The sequence below is a fragment of the Capricornis sumatraensis genome, chromosome 2 (assembly GCF_032405125.1).
Source record: "Capricornis sumatraensis isolate serow.1 chromosome 2, serow.2, whole genome shotgun sequence".
Lineage (NCBI taxonomy): Eukaryota > Metazoa > Chordata > Mammalia > Artiodactyla > Bovidae > Capricornis > Capricornis sumatraensis.
The window spans coordinates 147,759,577-147,782,487 of record NC_091070.1 but is presented as its reverse complement, the minus strand read 5'-3'; the positions used below and the strand labels follow the sequence as shown (position 1 = coordinate 147,782,487).

The window sequence follows — 22,911 nt, the reverse complement described above, 5'->3', positions numbered from 1 at the left end:
CAATTTTTAAATGCATTGGCTGTATAAACTTGAATGCAGCTCTTAAACTGTGACTTAATTGACACTTCAAGTTGTATGATATATCAGATGAGTTCACATATCTCTGATCATCCAGTAAAATCACTACAATATCACCCCCTTCCAATCCTCTGTTATGTTACTTTTAATCTCATTACTGTGCTTTACTTTCTCCATAGCACTACCACTCTAGAAGTTATCTAGTTCATGTACTAGGTAGGCCATCTGTCTCACTAGAACATCAGGACTCTTACTGCTTGCTGTCATTGATGTACTCCAGAATCTAAAATGTCAGACATTTTATTGACACTCAGTAACTGTTTAAAGAGTTGTTGTTTGAAAAAATTTTAAGGACACTTTTAGAAGATCAAGATGGTCTTAGTTCTATTGTATTGAGTGTTGGGGGTATGTACTGTGAAGTACCAAAATTTGTATACAAAAATGAGTATACATGTATATATCTCTCTGTGTAAGAGTTTTTCATTTTAATAGATTCTTAGAACTATCCTTGAGTCAGGTGATGTTCTGTTTATTGCATCTTTCATAAGTTTTGTGTTTGTTTTTTTGTTTTTTTGTGTTTTGGTATAGTTTTAGAATAAAGGTAGGCAACTAATTTGTTGTTCAAATATATCACTCTGAAGCTCAGAGTAACAGAAAAGATAATCAAGTCCATGAGTGATAATATAGTAGGTAGATGTTGATAGTGATAAAATATTTAGGTAGAGGAATCTAAACCATACTGTGGGTTGACTGCATAATAGGTTTTAAAGCATTGTCTGGCTCCATTCTTTAGTACATTTTCCAATTTGAGCAATTTGGAATTTTCAGGTAAAATATAGTGTCCCTAATTTTTGCTAAGTCAAAATTTTCACTGTTTTTGTATATTCCTTAGTCTGTTAAGATGATTGAATTGTAAAATAATTGTTTTGTATAGCCACTGACCATTTCTTTATGAAATTTCATTTTAATGTTTTTGATTGTCACTTGTTATTCTACATATGCTATCCAGAAATGTCTCTACCCGATAATAATCTTAATTGATGAGATCATTTGGTAGTAATTGGTGGATGTGAGTTTTTTCCATTACTCTGAAAACCATGTTTTTAAATTTTTAGGAAGTATCACAAGTATGCTCAGCTATGTTTTTAAGTTCTCGATTGAAGTTTGTTTTGTGATTTTTTTTTAAACGCACGTAAGATAAACAAAACTGTCTCTTTACTTTCTTTCAGCCAATGGTAATGATAGTAAAAAATTCAAAGGAGAAGATAAAATGGATGGTGCTCCTTCTCGTGTACTTCATATTCGAAAATTGCCTGGTGAAGTGACAGAAACTGAAGTTATTGCTTTAGGCTTACCTTTTGGTAAGGTGACCAACATCCTTATGCTGAAAGGAAAAAATCAGGTATTCTTATTTTTGGACTTAGAAAATGTTAAGCTCCAAACTATCCAGCAAGTGTGATTTAGCTGTGGCCTGATGAAATGATAGTTTATATTATTATACATAGTAGGTTATTTTTCTTAAGGAACATGACAGAAGTTTTACTCTGACTTTTCCTGGTAGCTGTGTATAAGAAATTAATGCTAGGGAATTAAAATGAGTAAGTCACTAGAGTTTTCAAATTTTGCTTCGTAAATTCACTTTAGGACTGTAGCTAGACTGTTGTTCAAGGAGATTGTGGGAAATACAGATGAAATATTTTTTGTGTTGTGGCTTTGCTCTTTGTAATATCAGAAATCAGTAGGGACATTAGTATCATCTTACCTTTTAAGCTTATCCCAGGAAAATATTTATCTGATAGCATTAGAAAAAAATAGTTATTAGTCCCAGATATTCTATACTGAATAGATAGATCTGTAGCAGTAGGGCCCAGGTGTATTAAAAATCAAATTTTGTTTTAAAGTTCCTAATACCATTTAGAAGAATTTAGAGAAATTTAATGCTCTCTTAAATATAGTTAATATCGCTAATAAGATGGCATTTAATTTTTTTCTTCTACTAGATTATAAATGCTTTAAAAATGACTTGGAGATCTCATGTTTTCTACGTTAGGCATAGTAAAATTCTGGTTCTAGAAAATGTTTGGATTTTATTTTCTCTAGCCTTTTTTGGAGGAGTTAACGTTTGTAATGTATGGAAATCAGAGGTGGAAGGCAGAAATACTGTGTACGCTAAGAGCTTTCTACTGAGGTTAGCTTTAGTTGTATTTCTAAGCTTCACTAAGGATTTCTGATTCTACCGATTAGGGCAATTCTCAATAGTGATTTTTTTAATGAGCCCAATAGATTACACAGATATTGAAGTTTATTTGAATTTAATTCATAGTATTATAATTTTTGCTATTTAAATTTTCAGGCATTTTTGGAACTAGCAACAGAGGAAGCAGCTATTACCATGGTTAATTACTATTCTGCTGTGACACCTCACCTTCGTAACCAACCGATTTATATCCAGTACTCCAATCACAAGGAACTAAAAACAGATAATACATTAAACCAAGTGAGTATGTGTAGGTTTATAAACAAAATGTCCTAGAGCATATTAAGACTCATATTAGGAGAAAAATTTTAACCATTGAGAAGATTTTTGTATGATCTTATTAATTTTTTGTTGTTGCTATATTTTCTTGCAGTATGTCTCTAAGTATTAAACATTATGTTACTTTACAGAACATATGTGCAGTCTTTTATCTTCATATTTTAAATTAGTAGTAGATAAATTAATATTTTTTCAGTTTTTTTAAGGTTCTGGTCAAAGTTCTTTTTCTTTGTACAAATTAAAACTTGTATAGAAACTGTCTGAGGTAGGACTGAGCTATAAACTGTTTATACAACTTTGATTAGATTTAATGTGTGAAATTCAGTACCTTTGGTTATTTGACTTTTTATAGGTTTGAATTTCTTATGGATAAATTCCTATTAAAGATGAATTAATGATTTTCCTGGAGGGAAATATAAGAATTGAGAATATATGAATGTGTTGATCTTTTAAATATGCAAGGTAGAATTTTCTAGTTATATAAAATTAATGTTTCTTTAGAAAAGTATCATAGAAGAGTGGATTTAGATATAAACAGGATTGCAGTAAACAGTGATATAGATGGCTCTTTTAATGTAGCTTTTAGCTAATTATATCTGTTTTAGTAAAATATAAAACTGTCTGGCTCTTGCCTTAGCAAGTGGAAAATAATCGTCACAAAATTTAACCTTTGTAAGAAATAACTTAAGATCATTTTGATAATATATGAACAATAAGCTTGTAAAACTTTTTGCCTAAAAGATAAGGCTAAGATTTCAGTGTTTTTTTTTAAGTTTGGTAATTTTCGTTACTTTTGAACCAGAAGTTGTATTTCTTACAGTTTATCAAAAGAAAATACCTATTCTCTATTCTTTTTACTTAAAGTGGCATTTAATATCCCAGTTGGGTTTAACATACTAATGTTTTCAGTAAAGTAATTAGTGAATACATTCTCATTTTAAAAGATTCAAATGAAAAGGATGGGAAAGGACAAAGATAAGGCATCTGTAGATAGATGTCTGTGGTGGGGCATGGAGGGGGGCTTGTAATTTCAAATAGATAACCAGTGGAAGCCTGATTGACAAGTGACATTTGAGTAACAAACCTCAGAGATTCAAGAGTAAAACACTTATTACAGTTTTGGTTATTTTTGACATAGGAAATAATCAGTGCAACGTTCCAGCGTTCCTTCTGTTGAAAAAAAGGTTACAGCCATATTTTTGACTTACAAAAGTTCTTCTTTGATAGCCTTTTTTGTATTACAACTGGTCATTGTTTATGAATACTAATTAATGGTATTTTTAAACACTCCGCTATCTTTTACTTTCCTTAGTATTAGCTGTATGTTTATCTTCCTCTTTCTTCATCCCACCCACTCTCATTGCCTGTTTTATATTTCAGAATGGACAGTTAGGTTTTATTGGACTTTACATGCTTTCCTCTAGAGTAAAATGATGAGTTGGATACTGAGCTGGGATCCCCCCAAATGCCAAAGAGGTCTTTACTTTGGCCTTTAAAACCCTCTTTAGAGTTTTCTGTTCTTTTAAGGGGGTGTTTAATTGTTGATTTTGTTTTTATTAAGTTGGTTGATGGTGAGAAGGAAGAAGAGTTTAGCTGTTTGTTAGCCAGGCTTTCTGTTAATCCTTTTATTTTCACATTCCATTTCACCTCCTTCTGTGTACCTGCCAGTTTCTAATTTGATTACTATGGCTGCTACCAGTGCAAACGCTGTTTGATATATGTTCACTGTGTCTTCAGTCCATGCAATCTCTGTGTTCCAGGAATATGATAAAATTATTCTTGGCCAGTGATGACCTCTCTTCAGTGTCTGCATTTTCCATTTTGTATTTATTTACTGGCATTTTAATAGTGTTTTATAACAACAGAGAGACGAATGTGTACGTCAACGATGAATTCTTCCACAACCTTTCGTCAAGTCGCAAGTCCTATGAATTCACTCTTCTCAATATCTGCCCAGTTTTCATTTCTTTTTTTCTACTTCAGTTGCTTAGACACAGCCATTTCTTAGCTATATAATAATCTTACCTAATAACTCTCTTGAAGTGAAGTGAAGTTGCTCATTTTGTCCGACTCTTTGGCGACCCCATGGACTTTAACCTACCAGGCTCCTCTGTCCATGGGATTTTCCAAGCAAGATTACTGGAGTGGTTGCCATTTCCTTCTCCAGGGGATCTTCCCAACCCAGGGATCAAACCCAGGTCTCTTGCATTGTAGGCAGACGCTTTACCGTCTGAGCCACTAGGGAAGTTAGTAACTCTCTTACCGATCTTTAATTTTTGTCTTGAATACTTTCTCCCTAGTACAAATATGTGTCTCTCTTTCTAAAATGCACAGATCTAACTTGCTCCCCTGCAGCAATTTCGTTTCATGCTCAGGATAAAGGCCCTGTCTGAGATGACTACTGTTTCTGTCTGTGGCTGCTCCCCCCTCCATTTTCCTGTGCTTCTATCTCAGTAGTAATGATAGATCCTATAACTTGGCATACCTTCTCTTATTTTGTCTTTGGAGGCCACTGTTTCTGTGATGTAACTTTTGCCTGAAATATTGTGGCCTGCCTATGTTTGTGCCAAGTTTCCATCCCACACTTCATATGACCAGTTGTTAGACATCTTCAAGTTTCCGTAAGCCAGTTTCCTTGAAAGCCATCCTCTGATCTACAAAGTGGATTAGGTTTGGGTTAAGAACCTTTAATGCAATTTAAAATCACTGTGAGATATTGCCATGTGCTACCGTATTGGATACAATGAGGTAATTCCAAGTGTTGAAACAAATGTAGAAAAGCTTGAACTCTTATAAATAGGTGATAGGAATGTAAGTTGGTAGAATAGTTTTTAAAATCTTCATTTATCTGCTAAAGCTGAGCATATTCTTGTTCTTTGACTTAGTAACTTTACTAGTCACATATCTGAGAAAATTTATATATATGTGCATCAAAAGATATGTATGGGAAAGTTCATCACACACTATATGTAATTACCCAAGGCTGGAAATGATCTAAATGTTGAGCAGCAGTAGAATGAGTATGGTATATTTAAACCATTTATATAACTGGGAGAAAACATGTGTGTGGCTTTTGGAGTGTTGGTAATGTTCTGTTCTTTATCTCAATACGGTTTATTTGATATTTTATTGAGCTTTGTATACTCATGATTTGTGTCCTTTTATGTGTATGATTGTTTCAATACAAAGTTTAATTAAAATTTAAATTGGCAGGTCACTTCTGCTCCATGAATATTGTTAAAACATGTATGAAACATGAATGAAGTTATTTGTTAATGATAATAGAGAACATAATTGTTAAAAAAAAAAGGAAGATGTAGAGAGTGAATATAGTATTGGAAAGAAAAATATGCAGTAGATAAGTGCTTATATGCTTGTATGGAGTATATATGTACATACATGCTTGAATATGTAGGTGCTGTCTCTGGAAGAATACCCAAGATTATTGTGAGGGTTTGTAGGGGAAAGCATACAGGATGAGTGAGTTGCAGAGGAAAGTTAACTTTTTATCCTGTTTGGATAGCATACCATGATCATGTGATTCCTGTTTAGAAAGGTATTCAATTATTTGATTCGATTATTTGAAATAGCAGCAGCAGAGTTGTTCTAAGTTGTGATATTTCCATGCTTATTATAATAAATGTATGTAGACATGTTCACTCGGAGAAGGCAATGGCACCCCACTCCAGTACTCTTGTCTGGGAAATCCCATGGACGGAGGAGCCTGGTAGGCTAGTCCATGGGGTCGCGAAGAGTCAGACACGACTGAGTGACTTCACTTTCTCTTTTCACTTTCATGCACTGGAGAAGGAAATGGCAACCCATTCTAGTATTCTTGCCTGGAGAATCCCAGGGACAGGAGCCTGGTGGGCTGCCATCTATGGGGTCACATAGAGTTAGACACAACTGACGTGACTTAGCAGCAGCAGCAGCAGCAGACATGTTCACTAATGAATAAAGTGATATTGCAATGAGCTACTTAAAATACTTTATTTAAATTTGTATTGGACTAAATATGTTCAAATATTTAACAAACATTGTTCTAGAAATACTTTCATCCCTCTTTTATAATAGCTATAATAGTCGTGTAAATGTGTCCATGGTATTAAATATTTATCATATATTTCAAAATGTTGGATTTTAGTCACTTTAGCTAACATAAATTTATAGGTCATGTTTTATTTAATTACCATTTAGATGATGAAGTTTGACTAGGTGAGTGTGTGATCTCTTTGAGATTATACTATGTGATTTCCTAGCTATAGTATATATTATTTCAGTGAAATGAGCATCCCCTCACCTTTGTTGAGATATAATAGACATATACATTGTGTAAGTTTTAAGATACACAACTTACTTATTTGATTTATTTATGTTTTGTAAAATGATTACCAACACCACTTTAGCTAACAGGTCCAGAAAAAAATGTGACTTCATGAATTTGGGGGTCATATTTGCATAGGACCATGCTAAACTCTGTATTGTTTCAATATTGGTATGTGTGCTGCTAAAGGGAGCAGTGATCCTTCCTTATACATAAGTGTTCTTATTTCTTTGTGTTTGTCTTCCTTTTCATTTATCACTGTGCTTTTTTATATATATGCCTGTTCATCTGCCAGTACAACTTCTTCAAATGATAACGCAGCATAGAGGTGTTAGTTACCATTATATTTAACAGTTATTTGCCTTTATAAAGGTTTTTTGACCCCCAGATAAGGTAGAAAACAGTTATTTCCTTATCAGTGAATCTGTCAGAGAAATAATAGAAAAGACATAATGGTAATAAAGGCAGTCTTTTTGGAGCATTTAACATAGATTTAGTTGATATATTTCCTAAAAATACTGTATTTTCTCAATTCATGTATATTTTTTTCACTTTTTAAAATCTCACAAGATGTGTCTTATAAGTTGATCTGTCATGGTTCAATTAGCAATATCTTATTAGTTCTACATAAAAGGATAGTGCATTTTACCATTAATGATACATTAGAAATAATAACATGGATGGGAAAGATTATTTATATTTATCTTGAAGTATTCCTGAAAATTTTATGGCTGTGTACTGTGGTATACATCAGTTTCTGTTGTAAAAATTTTGGTTTCAAAAGTTACACTAGTATCAAAAAAAAAATTTGTATCTGAATGTTTGTCTTTTAGGATTTATTAGAAATAATAAGCTTTATAGGAGTTCTTTTGGATAATCTAGTAATTTCCTTTTAAGGTTTGCCGTTTGCCTTTTTTATGGAATGAATAATGTTAAAGTTTCATTGTTCTCTGAAAGTTTCTGTTTAAAACATTTTCTGAATCTGTCAGATTACATCATGTTGTTTTGAGAATAAATTATGTGGCATATCTATCTTGTTCAGCATTGGTCCCAAACCCTCAATAGCTGTTTTGAGGTAAATACTAGTATGATACTTGAATTGTAAACAAACAATATGTGGCTTATGGCAGGTGCTTAAAAGTGTATTCACTGAGTGAGTGTTAAATTTTTTTAAATCTGTATATGTTCTAGAAAAGAATTTAATACTGTAGCATGTAGCAAAGTATAAGTGAATATACCAGGAATGTTTCTAAAGTGCTTATGTTTTGATTTTTAGCGTGCTCAAGCGGTTCTTCAAGCTGTGACTGCGGTCCAGACAGCAAGTACTCCTCTTAGTGGCACCACAGTTAGTGAGAGTGCCGTGACTCCAGCCCAGAGTCCAGTGCTTAGAATAATTATTGACAATATGTATTATCCTGTAACACTTGATGTTCTTCACCAAGTAAGTTTAATTTAATTTCCATTTTATCTATAAAATGGAGAAATAATAATACAGTAGATATAATTTGTTTTGATTTTAATATTTTAACAGATATTTTCTAAGTTTGGTGCTGTATTGAAGATAATCACATTTACAAAAAATAACCAGTTTCAAGCTCTTCTCCAGTATGGCGATCCAGTAAACGCTCAACAAGCAAAACTAGTAAGTCTAGGTTTTTTTGAGAGAATAATTTTCAGTGGCAGATATATATACACACACATATGTATGTAATTAATATCAATATGATTTATTATTTTATATATTAATATTATGTCAGTAACTAATACTGACATAACTTAGCGGTACCATATAGCATTTTAGATGACACAGATTAGTGTCATAGAGATAGTATTAGAAAGTTTAGTATTTGTGATAAAAAGAAATGCTTATTTTTAACAGTTGTCATATTTGTAGTTATGTGTAATATAGGCTTATATTCTGCATTTTTGTTTTATTTAGGTCCAAATGCTTTGTGCTCTTGAGGATATAGCAGGATTATATTACACATGCATACCTATATAAGATTTTACATTTTCCAGTGGGAGTTACTTATTAGCTGTAAGGTACTTTGGCTGAAATATATCCGTACTCATGTGGCTCAGATGCTGTGATAAGCTCACAGTTGATTTCCAGTATTCTTTTTAAGTATTATTTTTAAAGATAGGTTTTTTCAGTACACTCTTGGTCTCCTTTTTATTCCAGTACGCTCTTGGTCTACTTTTTATTCCAATCACTTAACGTTTTTGTTCTTACATATGGAGGGTAAGAAACTATTCAAAGCAGTAAAATTTACTCATGTCATAGATACCTTTGAAAACTGCATACCAGTCTTTGTCTTACTTAAATCTTCCTTTGTCTCTTTAACTTCATGTGCTGTAGTATAATATTGTTATTTTTATTCCACTATTACAAAATTAAATATTTATTAAGTGTGTGTAAAGTGTTAGTCACTTAGTCATGTCCGACTGTTTGCAACTCCGTGGACTATAATAGCCTGCCCCAGGCTTTTCTGTCCATGGAATTCTCCTGGCAAGAATACTGGAGTGGTTAAACCTTTAAATTAGTGGTCTCCGCTTAAAATTGTCTTACTACCTCTTTTTTCTCTTTCACTCTTTTACTTTCAGATTGATTATGGTGCATTACTTCAGTGCTTCCTCCAGATCAAGATAGCTTGTTTGAAACCAGGCCATTTTTAACTACTGTTTCATTTCTGTTCTTAGAATCTCATTTGGGGAGCAGAAGTAGCTTCAGGTAGCAGAAAGACTTTACTAGTAATAATAGCATAATTGAAATGATTTACCAAGTGCTATTATCTCATTCTTTTTCTGACTAGTCTGTATTGTAAACTGAACAGGAATTTTTCCTGTTAGCAGATGCTAAGATTCAAAGAGGTAAATGATTTATAATGTACACATCTGTAAAGTAGACATTTTTTCAGTCTACTCTTCTCCAGTATATTTCTACTCAGTGGTTCCCAATTGCATGATCTAATCATATTTCCCTTTTCAGGAATAAGTTAGCAATTATAGGGTTATTTTTTCAAAAATAATTATCTTTCCTAACATGCTTCAGCCCTCCAACTTTGGAGATACTTTATATTTAAAGAGATACCAAAATAATTGTGGTTATGAGGTTTGCTTAATAGCAGACAGTCTAGAAGCCATGTTCTTGATGGCAATTTTCACAACTTCAAACAAATTTAAATATAGCGCACATTTTTCTTAATGTGAAATATTTTCTGTCATTCCCTTCTGATCCAGAGGAAGACTGTTTAGTAAAGGACCAGTGAAATGGAATTTGTTTCAAAATTGTATCTCATTTGGGCTATGTGATGGGGAAAGTAGTTTATATATACTTTTCAGTATTTAATAGGTTTTCATTTAACCAATCTTCTGCATAGAAAATAAGCATTAAACTACCGGCATTTGTGAATGTTTATATACACTCAGGTCTTCTCTACAAAAATCTACAAAGAGAGAATTACTTTGTTAAGCTTTTATTCTGATATCTGAGCTCACTATATTTCACTCATTGGTGAAGAGAAAAAGGAATCTATTTTCTAATCTCGCTTGTCCCATTATCTTGTAATCCAGACTCCTTTTAAAACCTATACTTGTGATGACTCCAGTATTTTTTCTTCATACCTTATCTGGACTATTGAGTATAGCCAGAGAATATCACATAATCTAACCAGTTGATACCAGTTTAAACTCATCAGCATTAACTACAAATAGGCCCTCTACTCTGCTTGCAAAGTCTTACCACGTTTCTTTAGTCAGCATGTTCTCCCGTTTTCCACAATTGTCTGTATCAGATAGAAATTTGTCTTTCTACCAAGTCGCTTTTCACTCTTAACGACCTTGCCTACTGCTTCTCAGAAAAAAATTAGAAACTGTCAGATGGAAACTCTTATCAGGTTTTCTCACAAAATATACTTAATACCCACACATTTCTTTCTTCTAGATATAAGGCATAGATATTTCTAAGACCAATAAACACCAGATACCACCCTCTTGTGCCTCTTAGGAGTCTTTGTACTGTTATCTCCCCTTTCCCTACTTATTGTAATTTGGTTTCAGCACCCATTTGCTCAACAGATTCTCCCCAGTGTCACCAGGGATCACTGGAGTAGCTAAATCTCAACAGAATTGTTCAGTCCTCTCTTACCTAACCTCTAGGTAACCTTTCACACTGAATCTGTCTTTCCCTTTCTTAAAATCCTTTTTTTCCCCTGGTCTTTAACACTTCTCACCTAGATATATCCCACCTCTCTGTTCATTATTTGTTATATCCCGCCCCTTCTTCTAGGGGGACCTCACCTGTTATACACAGCTTAGTTACACTTTGTGATTCTGACAGTACTCACATACCTTTATTTCTAGGTCACACATCTTCTAAGAGACCCAGGCTGGGACTGTGGAGCACCTTCAGACTTAGTGTGTTCAATTAAACTCCTGTCAACCCCACCACCACCACCACCAAAAATACTAAAATCTGCATTTCGTATACCATTCTCTAGGTATTGATCAGGTCAAAGTATCATCAATCCAAGAAACAAGACAGAAAACATTGAATCTTCCTTTCTTCCTCCTTTCAGCCTATCACCAAATCTTAAACTAATTTTAGATCCTAAATTTCTGTTCAGTCTATCCTTTTGTCTCCAACTCTTCTTGTCATCACCGTAGTCTAAGTTAGTGTTTTTCAAAGTGCTAGTCTCTAATGCTATAAGAAGCTTGTGCCAACATGCAGATTAGCTTACTTTTAGCTATAGTGTGTTTAGTGTCAATATTGATCGTAAATTCTGATGCAAACTTCTCTTCATGCAAGGTGAACTGGGCTGCTAGTCCATAACCACAGTTTGAATAGCGCTGATCTAAACCATCAAGCCATCTCTTAAATCTGTGCCTCATTGGCCTTCTAGTCTAAATCCAACACTGTTTGTTTTAAGAATGATCTCAACTTAAAAGTCATATTTCTTCCTTTCTCTGTACCCTTCAATGACTGATTTTTGTCCTTGGTATAAAAATTCTCTTTCTTTAACAGAGCCTATAAAAACTCTAAATCTTGCCTCTCCAGTCTCATCTTATATCTCTGTAACCATATTGGGCTTTTTTTTTTTTTTTTTAATTTTTTTTATTGTGGTAAAAATCACATAATATAAAAAATACTATTTTAACCATATTTAACTGTACAGTTCAGTGGCACTAAGCACATTCACATTGTTGTTCAACTTTCACCATCATCCATGCCCTGAATTTTCCACCTTCCTAAACTGAAACTCTGTCTCCATTAAACACTAACTCCCCAGTCCCTCTTCCCAACTTCCACTCCCCAGTCCCCTGGCATCTACTAGTGTACTTTCTGACTATGAATTGGAGTATTCTAGGTATCTCATAAATGGAATCAAACAGTATTTGTCTGCACCTAATGTGTATTGGACTTCTTTAAATTCTTGTGTATGCTGTATGTTCTTTGATCTCATAGGCTTACAACTTGCTATATTCTATGTACAGAAATACTTTTCTCTTCATCTCTTTATGACCAACTCCTCATTTCCCTCTTTCAAGTTTCAGTTTAGAAGTCTCTTCTCCAGAGAGGTCTTCTATAACCTTTCAGCTAGATTTGATCCCTTCTTTTCTTAGTTCTCACCACCACAGATCACATTTATAATTACTTATTAAGTGTCTGAATTCTGGAGAAGGAAATGGCAGCCAACTCCAGTATTCTTGCCTGGGAAATCCCATGGACAGAAGAGCCTGGTGGGCTGTAGTCCATGGGGTTGCGAAAGAGTTGGGCATGACTGAGCAACTAAACAAAAAAGTGTCTGTGTTATGTGTTGGACTATAAGCTGTATAAGAGTGGTTGTCATGTCTGCTTTGTTCTCTGCTGTATTCTTAGAACCCAGCACATTATAGGTATGAGGGCATTTTTTTCAACATGACACAACTTACCCGGCAGCTGGTGTGCTGTAGATCTCTTCCTACCTTTCAACCATCCATGTACATCTCAGTGTATGATAAAATGAGTCAGATCTAAACTTTGTAATTCAGTTGCTACATTTTTATGCTTGTTAAAACAGTAGAAATCATGTAAAATTTACAGGTAAGGAATAATAGTTTGGGAAGAGAATTTCAAGCCTGCTTCTCTACGTCTATAGTGATAGTTGTTCACATGATTGAGAGAATGAATAAATATCACCTATGCCTTGGGAATTCATTTAGCAGGCATAGTGTTTCTTTAGGTTTGGAGGGGAAGAGAACTTAGAGTGTTCTTTTAAAGTATGGTTCAGAACCTTCTTTTCGTATAGATTGCTTATAAAAAATGGGACTCTCAGGCTCCTCTGAGCTAACAGTTATAATCTTTGGGGTTGGAGCCCACTGCTCTGTTTAGTTTTTCAAGCCCTGGGAATCACTGCCATGTAAAGGGAGCTTGAGTGACATTGCCAACCAGACTCGTGCCATGTATTAGTTACGATCTTTGGCAATTACTTTCAGTTAATTGGAATTATTTCCCCCTAGCATTTTATTTTATAAGAGAATAGTAACTCAGGAAAAAAGCATCTTAAAAATGGAGTTTTATTAGTGAGGGTTGGAGGGGAAAATTTTAACCGTCTCCTGAATTTGTTCTGAGGTTCATGTATATTGCAGTCCAGTCTGTTTAAAAATCTCTGAAGTCAGGGGGACACATGTACACCCATGGCTAATTCATGTTTATGTATGGCAAAAAAATCACAATATTGTAAAGTAATGATCCTCCAATTAGTTAATTTTAGAAAAAACAACCCTCTTAAGTCAACCGAAAAGGTAATGTTACGTATATTGAGGTTGGCATTTAGGGAGGTAGTCTCCACCAGTAATCACCAATCGTTGTAAAAATAATAATTATCAAATAAAAAGTAAACTATTTTAAATGATCCTCACATTTATTAATGAAAAGGCCCTAATGCCTTTTTCAGAAATCTTTTTCAGTGTATTGGCAAACAAAAATATCATTCCCTTACTGTGGCTTTCTAGTTCAGTTTCTGTATTTTCAAGGTATAGAAAGTGAAGTTGCTCAGTTGTGTCCTACTCTTTATTACCCCGTGGACTATAGCCTACCAGGCTCCTCCCTCCGTGGGATTCTGCAGGCAAGAGTACTGGAGTGGGTTGCCATTTCCTTCTCCAGGGGATCTTCCCGACCCAGGGATCAAACCCAGGTCTACCACATTGCAGGCAGGCGCTTTAACCTCTAAGCCACCAGGGAAGCCCTCAAGGTATAGAAGTAGACTCCTTTTCATCTGTATCTTTAAAAATTATTTTTTTATACAACCCTGAAATCTACTTTTATTAGGAATATGTGCAGTTGACACTGCACAGTGACACTGTGTCTTTTGGAAATCCTATCATTAATGATTCCTTCCAGAAGAGTATATTTCATTAAATTTCATTAGTGGCTTTTCCTATTTTTAATCCATATGCAGTGTTTCATTGTGTTGTTAATTATGCATTCTGTATTTAACATCTTTACTGAGTTTATCATGTTTTTGACATAAATGTTATATTTACTATGAAGATATTTTTTCCTGATTGTTTTCATGTACTTTCCAAACTTTCCCTTTGCATAGATACATTTGGGAGGCTTTTTTGCAAATTAACTTGGGCTTTTGCTGTCAGAAATCTTTGCTCCAGCAAGATCACTACAATCTTGATTGCTGAACACTGACTGACTTGTGTGCTACTGTTATTTCCTGGAAGTTGGCAAATAACAATGAGCTTAAAGTGAGCTTGCATATGTAGTTTAATTTGATTTTTCTTCTTACTTCACTTGTTGTCACTTTACCTCAGCCAACTATTGAAAATGCCTGGATTTCTATTATCATGTATCCTTAGCTCTTTTTCCTCTCCCCTGTTGCTAATACACATATTGTTTCCTGATTTCTCTAGCTCTTGTATCTAAGGTACAGTTTTGTGTATGCCTTGTGTGTATTCCTTGTATGTATCTTAGGTATATCTGTGTATAATACCTACATAAAGGGTTTTTTTTTTTTTCGGTTAAAGGTTTCTAGATGGCTTTCAAGCAGTTAGCATATTCTTTGTAGATATTTGGCAGTCAACCTCTTTGATAGAACTTGGCCCCAAAGAAACTCTGCTTGTTTTAAAATTAGTCATTTTGCATCAGTATCTTACTTCTTGGGTTAATTGAGGTACTGTGATCCAAAGCCAGGTCTGTTCTTCCAGTATATCAGATTTTTTATATATTATTGAAATAGTCACCTAAGAGTGAATTTTGACGTTCATATATAAGGTAGAGACAGATCTATTACGTGGCTCACCATTTCCCCTATAGGAATGAGTAAATGAAGACCTGTTTTCAGTGCTTTGTTTGCTTTTACAGCAGAGTACTGAATTAATTACTTATTAAGTATTGAATAAGAATTAATTACTTATGAAGTATTGAATTAATACTTACATTACTCTGCCTGAGAGTGTTGATACTTCCCATTCTCACGTGATGATAGGTGCTTTCCCTGATTCAAATAGAATTCAAATCCTGATGTGTATGTAGTTCCTTTATGTGAATATAGAAATGGGTAAACTTGTGTTGAATTGTGTTTTTAAGTTAGCTCTTAGCTTGGTAAATATATTCACTTAAATCTTAATTTTGTATGTTAAAGGAAAGGGTTTTCCTCTTTTCACTGAGTGGGAATATTTTAAATATAATATTTTAACTATAAACTTTATATACAAAGCAGCTATTGAGGTTTCCTTTTTCCATAGCGGAACACTCTTGACCATTCTTAAGTCTGTTTCAGTTACGTTCCTTCTCCAATAATACAGCCATTACAATAGTCATATTGAAGTAATATAAAAATTCTCTTTCAAACATCAAGTGTGAAAAATGTGTTTGTCTACTATTAATATAGTTCTATATTTATACACCTAGTAGGTCTTGGTCTACATCGTATCAGGCTTGATCTGTTTATGTATTGTTACCCGAAGAATTTTTGTTTTATTTTTGAAGTGAATTAGAGCTAAACATGTTCTTCATTTCTGAATTGTTACTTTATACAGAAAATGTTTATTTTTCTAATAAAAAATCAACAATATATTCCCCTGTTCTCTAGTTTGTTCCAGGCTTCTGTCTAGCTGGAGTATAAATGGCAATTATATAGGAAGAGAAAAAAACATAACAGCAGCATATTTTTTTAATATGCTTGATATGCCTTTTTCTATGCTTTATAATTCATGATACACTTGCACACATGTGGTCTTTTATCTAATCCTTACAATAATCCTGCAAGGAAGCATGGCAGCCATTGTCGTCTGTCTTCCAGATTCTGAGATTAGAAAAGATTAAATAACTTGTTCAAGGTGACCTAATTGAGTGGTCTTTCAATTCTAGAGCATAAGTATTACCATCCAGCAACAAATATGTGTGTAATAAACTTTAAACTATTGTGCAAAGTATTGATATTACAGTGCTACTTTGGCAGGATGAACTATATTTGTGAACTTCGTTTTTTTTAATTAAAATATTTGCAGGTTTTTGAAATTAAAAGTATATTAGCATATATATTTAACTGGTTATATTTTATATTTAAGTAGCACTTTCTATTTAAAGACAGTAGTATTTGTGGGAAACAATATACATACAGCTAGTGTAGCAAAGAAGAGTATCTAATTTGATCCCTTTTCTGGCAACTTTTATTATGTGCAGCTTTTCATTGTTGAGTTTGTACTTTTTCTAATTTTTATCTCTTAAAATTGCTGATACACTTTATTCACTTTTACAGGCCCTAGATGGTCAGAATATTTATAATGCTTGCTGTACTCTAAGGATTGATTTTTCCAAACTTGTGAATTTGAATGTAAAATACAACAATGATAAAAGTAGGGATTATACTCGACCTGATCTTCCATCTGGGGATGGACAGCCTGCATTGGACCCAGCTATAGCTGCAGCATTTGCCAAGGAGACATCTCTCTTAGGTATGATTTTTATTGTCTGTACCACTTCCGCCAAATGGGCAAGTGCCCCAAACTCCAGTAAGTATAATGAATCTCCCATTTTGAAATTTAAGAAATTATGTTAGATTTCCCCCCCCCCCCTCAGGTAAGAATGTATATGAATACTGTTGGAAGAAAAACATAAATTCATAAGTATAATTAAAGTTGTGTCACCATTCCTTTCACCTATCTTATCTTCTCTCCCAAAATAGAAGAGGAAAAGCTCTAATGAAAAAATACTGTTGAGTTCTTAATAAAACATTTACACTTTAAAGTCATGCTATCTAGAGGCCATTGTGCATATTCAGTCTTAATTGTTTCAGATAGATTGGTAAACCAGTCTGATTGTTTCAGTTTAGCCCTGCACAAAAAACCCAGAAAGTTAACAGAGGAAGCATATAATGGGAGTAGGTGTATGGATTTTTCAAAGCATATTGTAGTCTTAAAACACAGTTTTAACTAGAATTTTATAAAAAATTTATTTTGGTGTTTATTTCCATTTTGTCTTAGTTATTATATTTCACCTCATTCAGCAATGGGTTTGACCCACCTAATAAAAAACCACAAATATTTGCAACTAATAGTTGACAGAGTCAGGATGAAGAAAAAATAACAGAAAATGTTTTGTAAGTAAAATAAGTGATTTATAACTTCAGGTGAAATTTTAGTTTCTTTTTGATGTATTCAGGAAATTCTTGGTTTCTGAAGTTTGTAAGATTATCATTAAATGAATGTTTCTGGACATATGGAACCTAAGATTGATGAATCGCAAACTTGTTCTTACTGTTTATCTTATTGCTGTTACTCATTTGCTAAGTATTGTCCAACTCTTTGTGATCCCATGGACTGTAGCATGCCAGGCTCCTCTGTCCTCCACTGTCTCCCAGAGTTTGATGAATATAAGCTGAGATTATATTCATTAATTTAAAAAGAAAAAGCATTAAAATAAAATAATTTTTAGAAATACTTATTTAGTGTGGATATATAACATGTGTTATCCATTTATAAATATGTTATATAAGTGATACATCATCTATGAACAGAGAGACACTAATGCACAAGAGAAGCATTTGCTATTTGAAATTAATTCTGATAATACTAGACAAAACTGACCCCTTATTCTGATTGTCTAATACAACTTGCAGAAGTTATAGCAGTTTATCATCATAATGAATTCTTTAGGTTGATAACATTCTTTCCTGAGAGAATCTCTATCAGTATGTGGGCTTAGTTTAAAGCTTTATTTCCTCAACTTGGCTTGTAAGTAAATAATACTAACTATTTTATGGTGTACCATTTTTTTAAAGTCTAGAATGAAACAGTAATGAATGATACATGGCCTTTGCTTATAATTGTTACTATGAATTCTTAATTTTTTTACTGATAGAACTTATAGAAAAGACAAAAATCAGCATTTATTGAATAGCTTCTAGATCCCAGGGGTTCTGCAAGGTACTTGGCAGATACATTATGTAATTCTTAAAATAACCAAAGTAGAAGATGATGTGAAGATATTATCGTGTTCCTAAGAAGTTTAAAATTTTATGTTCAACTCATTAAAGAAACAATGGTAAAAGACTGAGAAATTTCAGCTAGTTTCAAACATAGGACTTTCTGAGACATACTTCCTTGGACCCTAAGAGCTATGTGTATTTGCCCATTGGAAGGGGTAGTTGATGAATTCATGTATGTTTTTTGGATTCTGGGTAGAGTCATGGATTTGTCTATGGAATTTATCATTTTTCTTGTAATGACCTTCATGGAATTCTTTTTTAAAGTAATAAGAAATAAGAAATCTTTCTCATAAAAGATTAGACAGTCTTGGCATAACTAACTTTTGTCTTATTCAGTGCTTATATCATTTCTCAAGTGTTCTACATTTTTGCATTAAAAGAATGTGAGTAAAGTTGCTCAGTTTTTAGTAAATTAATTTGGTGTCTTCTTGCTGCTCTGTCTTGAAGATTTCAATATAATATTCTGGCATACCTTGTTTCAGTGTGCTTCACAGATACTGTGTTCTTTTACAGATTGAAGGTTTGTGGCAGCCCAGCATTGTCAGATGATAGCATTTTTTTAGCAATAAAGTATTTTGTAATAATGGTATATACTTTTTTAAAACATAATACCTTTTGCACACTTAAACTACCATATAGTGTCAACATAGAAAAATATTTTGGGGTGAAAATATGTGAATTCATCTTCCTTTATTAAATGACTTCATTGTTTACATGTTTTAATGGTTTTCACTGGGATTTTTTAAATTTTAAATATCCTCAAATAGTTTTTGAAAGGTGAGTTATAAATTCTAAAAATCAAATAAAGGAATTTATTTATAATTCATAAGAGATAACTACATATATTTTGATATATTTTTTCTTGTTATGTAAATACATATTTGTAAAAAACTAAAATCACACTATTTGCAGTTTTGTGTTTGTCATTTTATTGAGGTGTTTGTTTTTTTTTTTTTTTTGAAAAACAGTAATTACAATAGCAAGATAGCCTGCTAATGGATATATAATACTTTTGGATTTATGTTGGACATTTAGTTTCCCTTCATACTTTTCATTAATATAAATGGCATTGTGACCACCAATACCTGTATGTAACGTTTTTGTCCTTTATTTACTTAGACTAGATTATAGAACTAGAATCATTGTGTCAAAGAAATGTTAAAGCCTTGTGATTCTTGTGTCAAATTTCTTTCCAGAATGGTGATAATTAATTTAACATACATGGTATATGAGGCTGGCTATTCGACTTTTTCCTGTTCAGCATTGAGTATTAATACTTTTATTTGCTAGGGTATTAATAAGGATGTCAGATTATTTTAATTTTTACCATTTTATGAACTAGTTTATAATTTCTAAATGTTCATGAGATATTTACAAGTCTGAATTGGTTGTGTGGATTCTTTCTTTCGGAATATACAACACATGTTAAATGTATATTAAGGATATTTTGATCATATTTTATGAGATAAGCATTCAGCTTTATTCTGTTGCTGTAGATTGGCCGGTTATGGAAAAAGATGTTTTAAAATAATTCATCATAATCCAAACATTTCCATTTATAGGACATTAAGGTAACTTTTTTTGTACCCCCGCCCCCTTCACTCACCTTTGGTGGATAGCATAATCTTTATGAAGAATTACTTACTATTTTACTTTGTAAAGTAGTCAGCAGACACTGTAGTGACTAGTGACATGCAATATTGCTTTAGTAAGGTCATACCTTCTGGAATGGTGACTAAATTTTTTTCTCTGTTTATTTGCTTTGATTGGTATCAGTCAGGTGACTTCAGATTACAACAAACTAATATTGATAGGATCCATTTTCAGCTTGAGTCTTTCTTAAGCAGTACTTGTTCAAAGTGAAATAATTTATAGGTATCCCTATATTTAAAAAATTCTGTAAGAACACAGATAGAAAAGAAAGTGAGTGAAGTCACTCAGTCGTATCCAACTCTTTGCGACCCCATGGACTGTAGCCCACCAGGCTCCTCCGTCCATAGGATTTTCCAGGCTAGAGTACTGTAGTGGGTTGCCATTTCCTTCTCCAGGGGAATCTTCCCAACCCAGAGATCGAACCTGAGTCTCTCACATTGTAGGCAGCTGCTTTACCGCCTGAGCCACCAGGGAAACAGATAAGTAGGTGATAATTCTTTTCTGCTAAATATTTAAGGGGATTCACTTTATTTTGTATCATTTTTGTATCTAAGCAGTTGACTGAGTTTAGTCATTTTGAAATCAATATTATAAATTTTAATTGGTTTATTTTACACAGTAAGTTTTGAAAACTAGTATTTATGTGTGGCTTCTCTGCTTCTTTCTTTCAGTTAGGAATCACTGTGTCGTCACAAACGCAGTTTAAGAATGGAGATGAGTGCTTTGTAATTAGTTAGAAATCTGATGTTTAAATACATAATCACAAACCTGGCAGACTATTAGTTATTCATATTCTACATCAAAGAACCAGGTGACCAAAAATCCTTGAGATTATAAATTGAGATGTTGTTATAATGATCATTTTGTCATGTTTAAGAAGTGTAGTTAATTTATTAAGGGGTGGATCACTGTTAGAAAATTGCTAAAAATAATTTTTCATGATCATGCTATCTACATTTTAAAAATTAATGCAGTTAATACGTTCCAAGAATACTTTAGAGCCTTCTGTGAGCAGCCATTCTCATCATATAGTTTTAAAAGAAAAGCAAACTTTGTATAAGATATTTTGATGTTAAGATAATTGATGATTGAGAATAGATATAACAACCATCTAGGTAAATCTGTAACCCTTATAGATCTGTGCTTCTCTGTTTTCCTTCACATCAAAGTCACCAGGCCCTACCCTAGACTGAAAATCACTACAAGTGGGGTTCCATGCATTTGTAATTGTTTAAGATTCCAAGATGGTTTTTCTGTGTAGTGGGTGTTGAGCATTACTGCTATAGAGAAAGTATGTAATATTTTAGATGCTTTATTTTAGCTTTTTAGCACAGTTATTAGTGTTCTTATAAAAACATTCTTCATAGCTATTGACCCACTATTTTAATACTTTTCTTTTATTCATGCCTTGTAACTCTGCTTTGATAGAGTTCCACTGATAGATGTTCAGTTTAACTGTTAAATTGAATTTACTTTTCTTTTCTTTTCTACATGTTTATGATATATAAAATTAACAAGCGAACTTGTTTTTAAAGTATTTTTTTGAAACTTAATATTTTAAAACTTTAAATGACCTGTGAATGCTTTTTTTTGAATGGGTTATTTACATGGTGATTTTTTAAAAAAGCTTTTATTAAAGTTTTATCATATACTGATGTAATAAACCCTATATATTCATCATCTCAATTCACTAGTTTCCACACTTGTTATATCTGTTCATTTTTTCTGTTACATTTTAAAGCAAATCCTCAACATTATGTCATCTCAAACATTTCCATAATTTCTCTAAATTAATGACATTTTCTTACCAACCATACCTGGATGGAAATCAATTAAAATCTGATCATAAAACTTACCAAAATTGAGAATGGTCTCTTAATGTTGAATACCCAGTTCATCTTGAATTTCCCCAATTGTCTCCAAAAATGTTTTTTAAGGGTTGATTTGTTCAGAATAGGATCTTTTCAAGAGCCACATATGGCATTTGTTAGCTATGTCTCCTGAGTGTCTGTTATTCTGAAGATTATTAATATAGAGATTATTTTTATATAGAGGTAATTAAAGTCCTCTCCTTCCACCCAACCCTCAGTTTCATTGACTTATTTATTATAGAAACCTAGTTATATCCTTTTAGAAAATGCCACAGTCTGGATTGGTCGGGTTATTCCCTTTTATAGTAGCATTAGCTTGTTCTTCAGTCCACTGCATCTTTTGTATAAGTAAGAAACTAGCTCCAAAAGCTTGATGAGATTCAGATTCTGTTACTTACATGTTCCTTGTGATCTCAGTTGGAAGCATAAAATATATGGTTGGGTCACTTTTAGTGATTTTAGTGATGCTTTAAGATTGTGGTTTCAGGTGGTGACATTCTGTTCATTCCATTTTATTTTTCTACTAATGGTTTTAGTATCGACTAATGGCTGCTGCCTTTATTTCATTTGGAGGTTGCAAATTTTGGATTTTTCTTCTGATTTAAACATTTCTTCTATAATAATTTGTTGAAAGTGTTTATTGTTCCTTTGTCAACTTAGGGCTCTTTATGGTTTGTGCAGGACAGTTAGTAAGTTCTTGAATTTATTTACTAATTTTTAGTGGAAGAAGTTATGTCCAGCTTTTGTTTTTAGTTTATTATGTATGAGTGGGTACAGACTAGATTCTTCCCTACTTCTGCTTTAAACTTGAAACTCTTGATTACTTCCAGATTTTGATAGCCCTAGAGTGGTTTGAGATGGTGACCTTACCCTAGAAGTGAGTGTTTTTAAATTTATTTATATTATTATTATTTGGTCTTAATGGCCCCAAAATGGAAGAGGACTAAAGAGTTAAAGGACTAAAGAGAGCTATTCAAATTTAGGTATATTTATCTCAAACAAGAATTCATCCCATAAAATAACCAGGAA

The 22,911-nt window shown here is 33.0% G+C and overlaps 1 protein-coding gene across 3 annotated transcripts in view; it reads left to right on the top strand.

The window, feature by feature from the left end:
- PTBP2 (polypyrimidine tract binding protein 2) overlaps nucleotides 1-22,911 on the top strand; it is a 59,119-nt gene that overhangs the window by 16,548 nt on the left and 19,660 nt on the right. For all 3 annotated transcript variants that reach the window (XM_068966670.1, XM_068966669.1, XM_068966668.1), the window contains exons 2-6: nucleotides 1,248-1,420; nucleotides 2,372-2,515; nucleotides 8,155-8,319; nucleotides 8,410-8,520; nucleotides 16,631-16,826. In XM_068966670.1, the coding sequence (XP_068822771.1) occupies nucleotides 1,248-1,420; nucleotides 2,372-2,515; nucleotides 8,155-8,319; nucleotides 8,410-8,520; nucleotides 16,631-16,826 (789 nt within the window). The remainder of the gene's footprint in view (nucleotides 1-1,247; nucleotides 1,421-2,371; nucleotides 2,516-8,154; nucleotides 8,320-8,409; nucleotides 8,521-16,630; nucleotides 16,827-22,911) is intronic.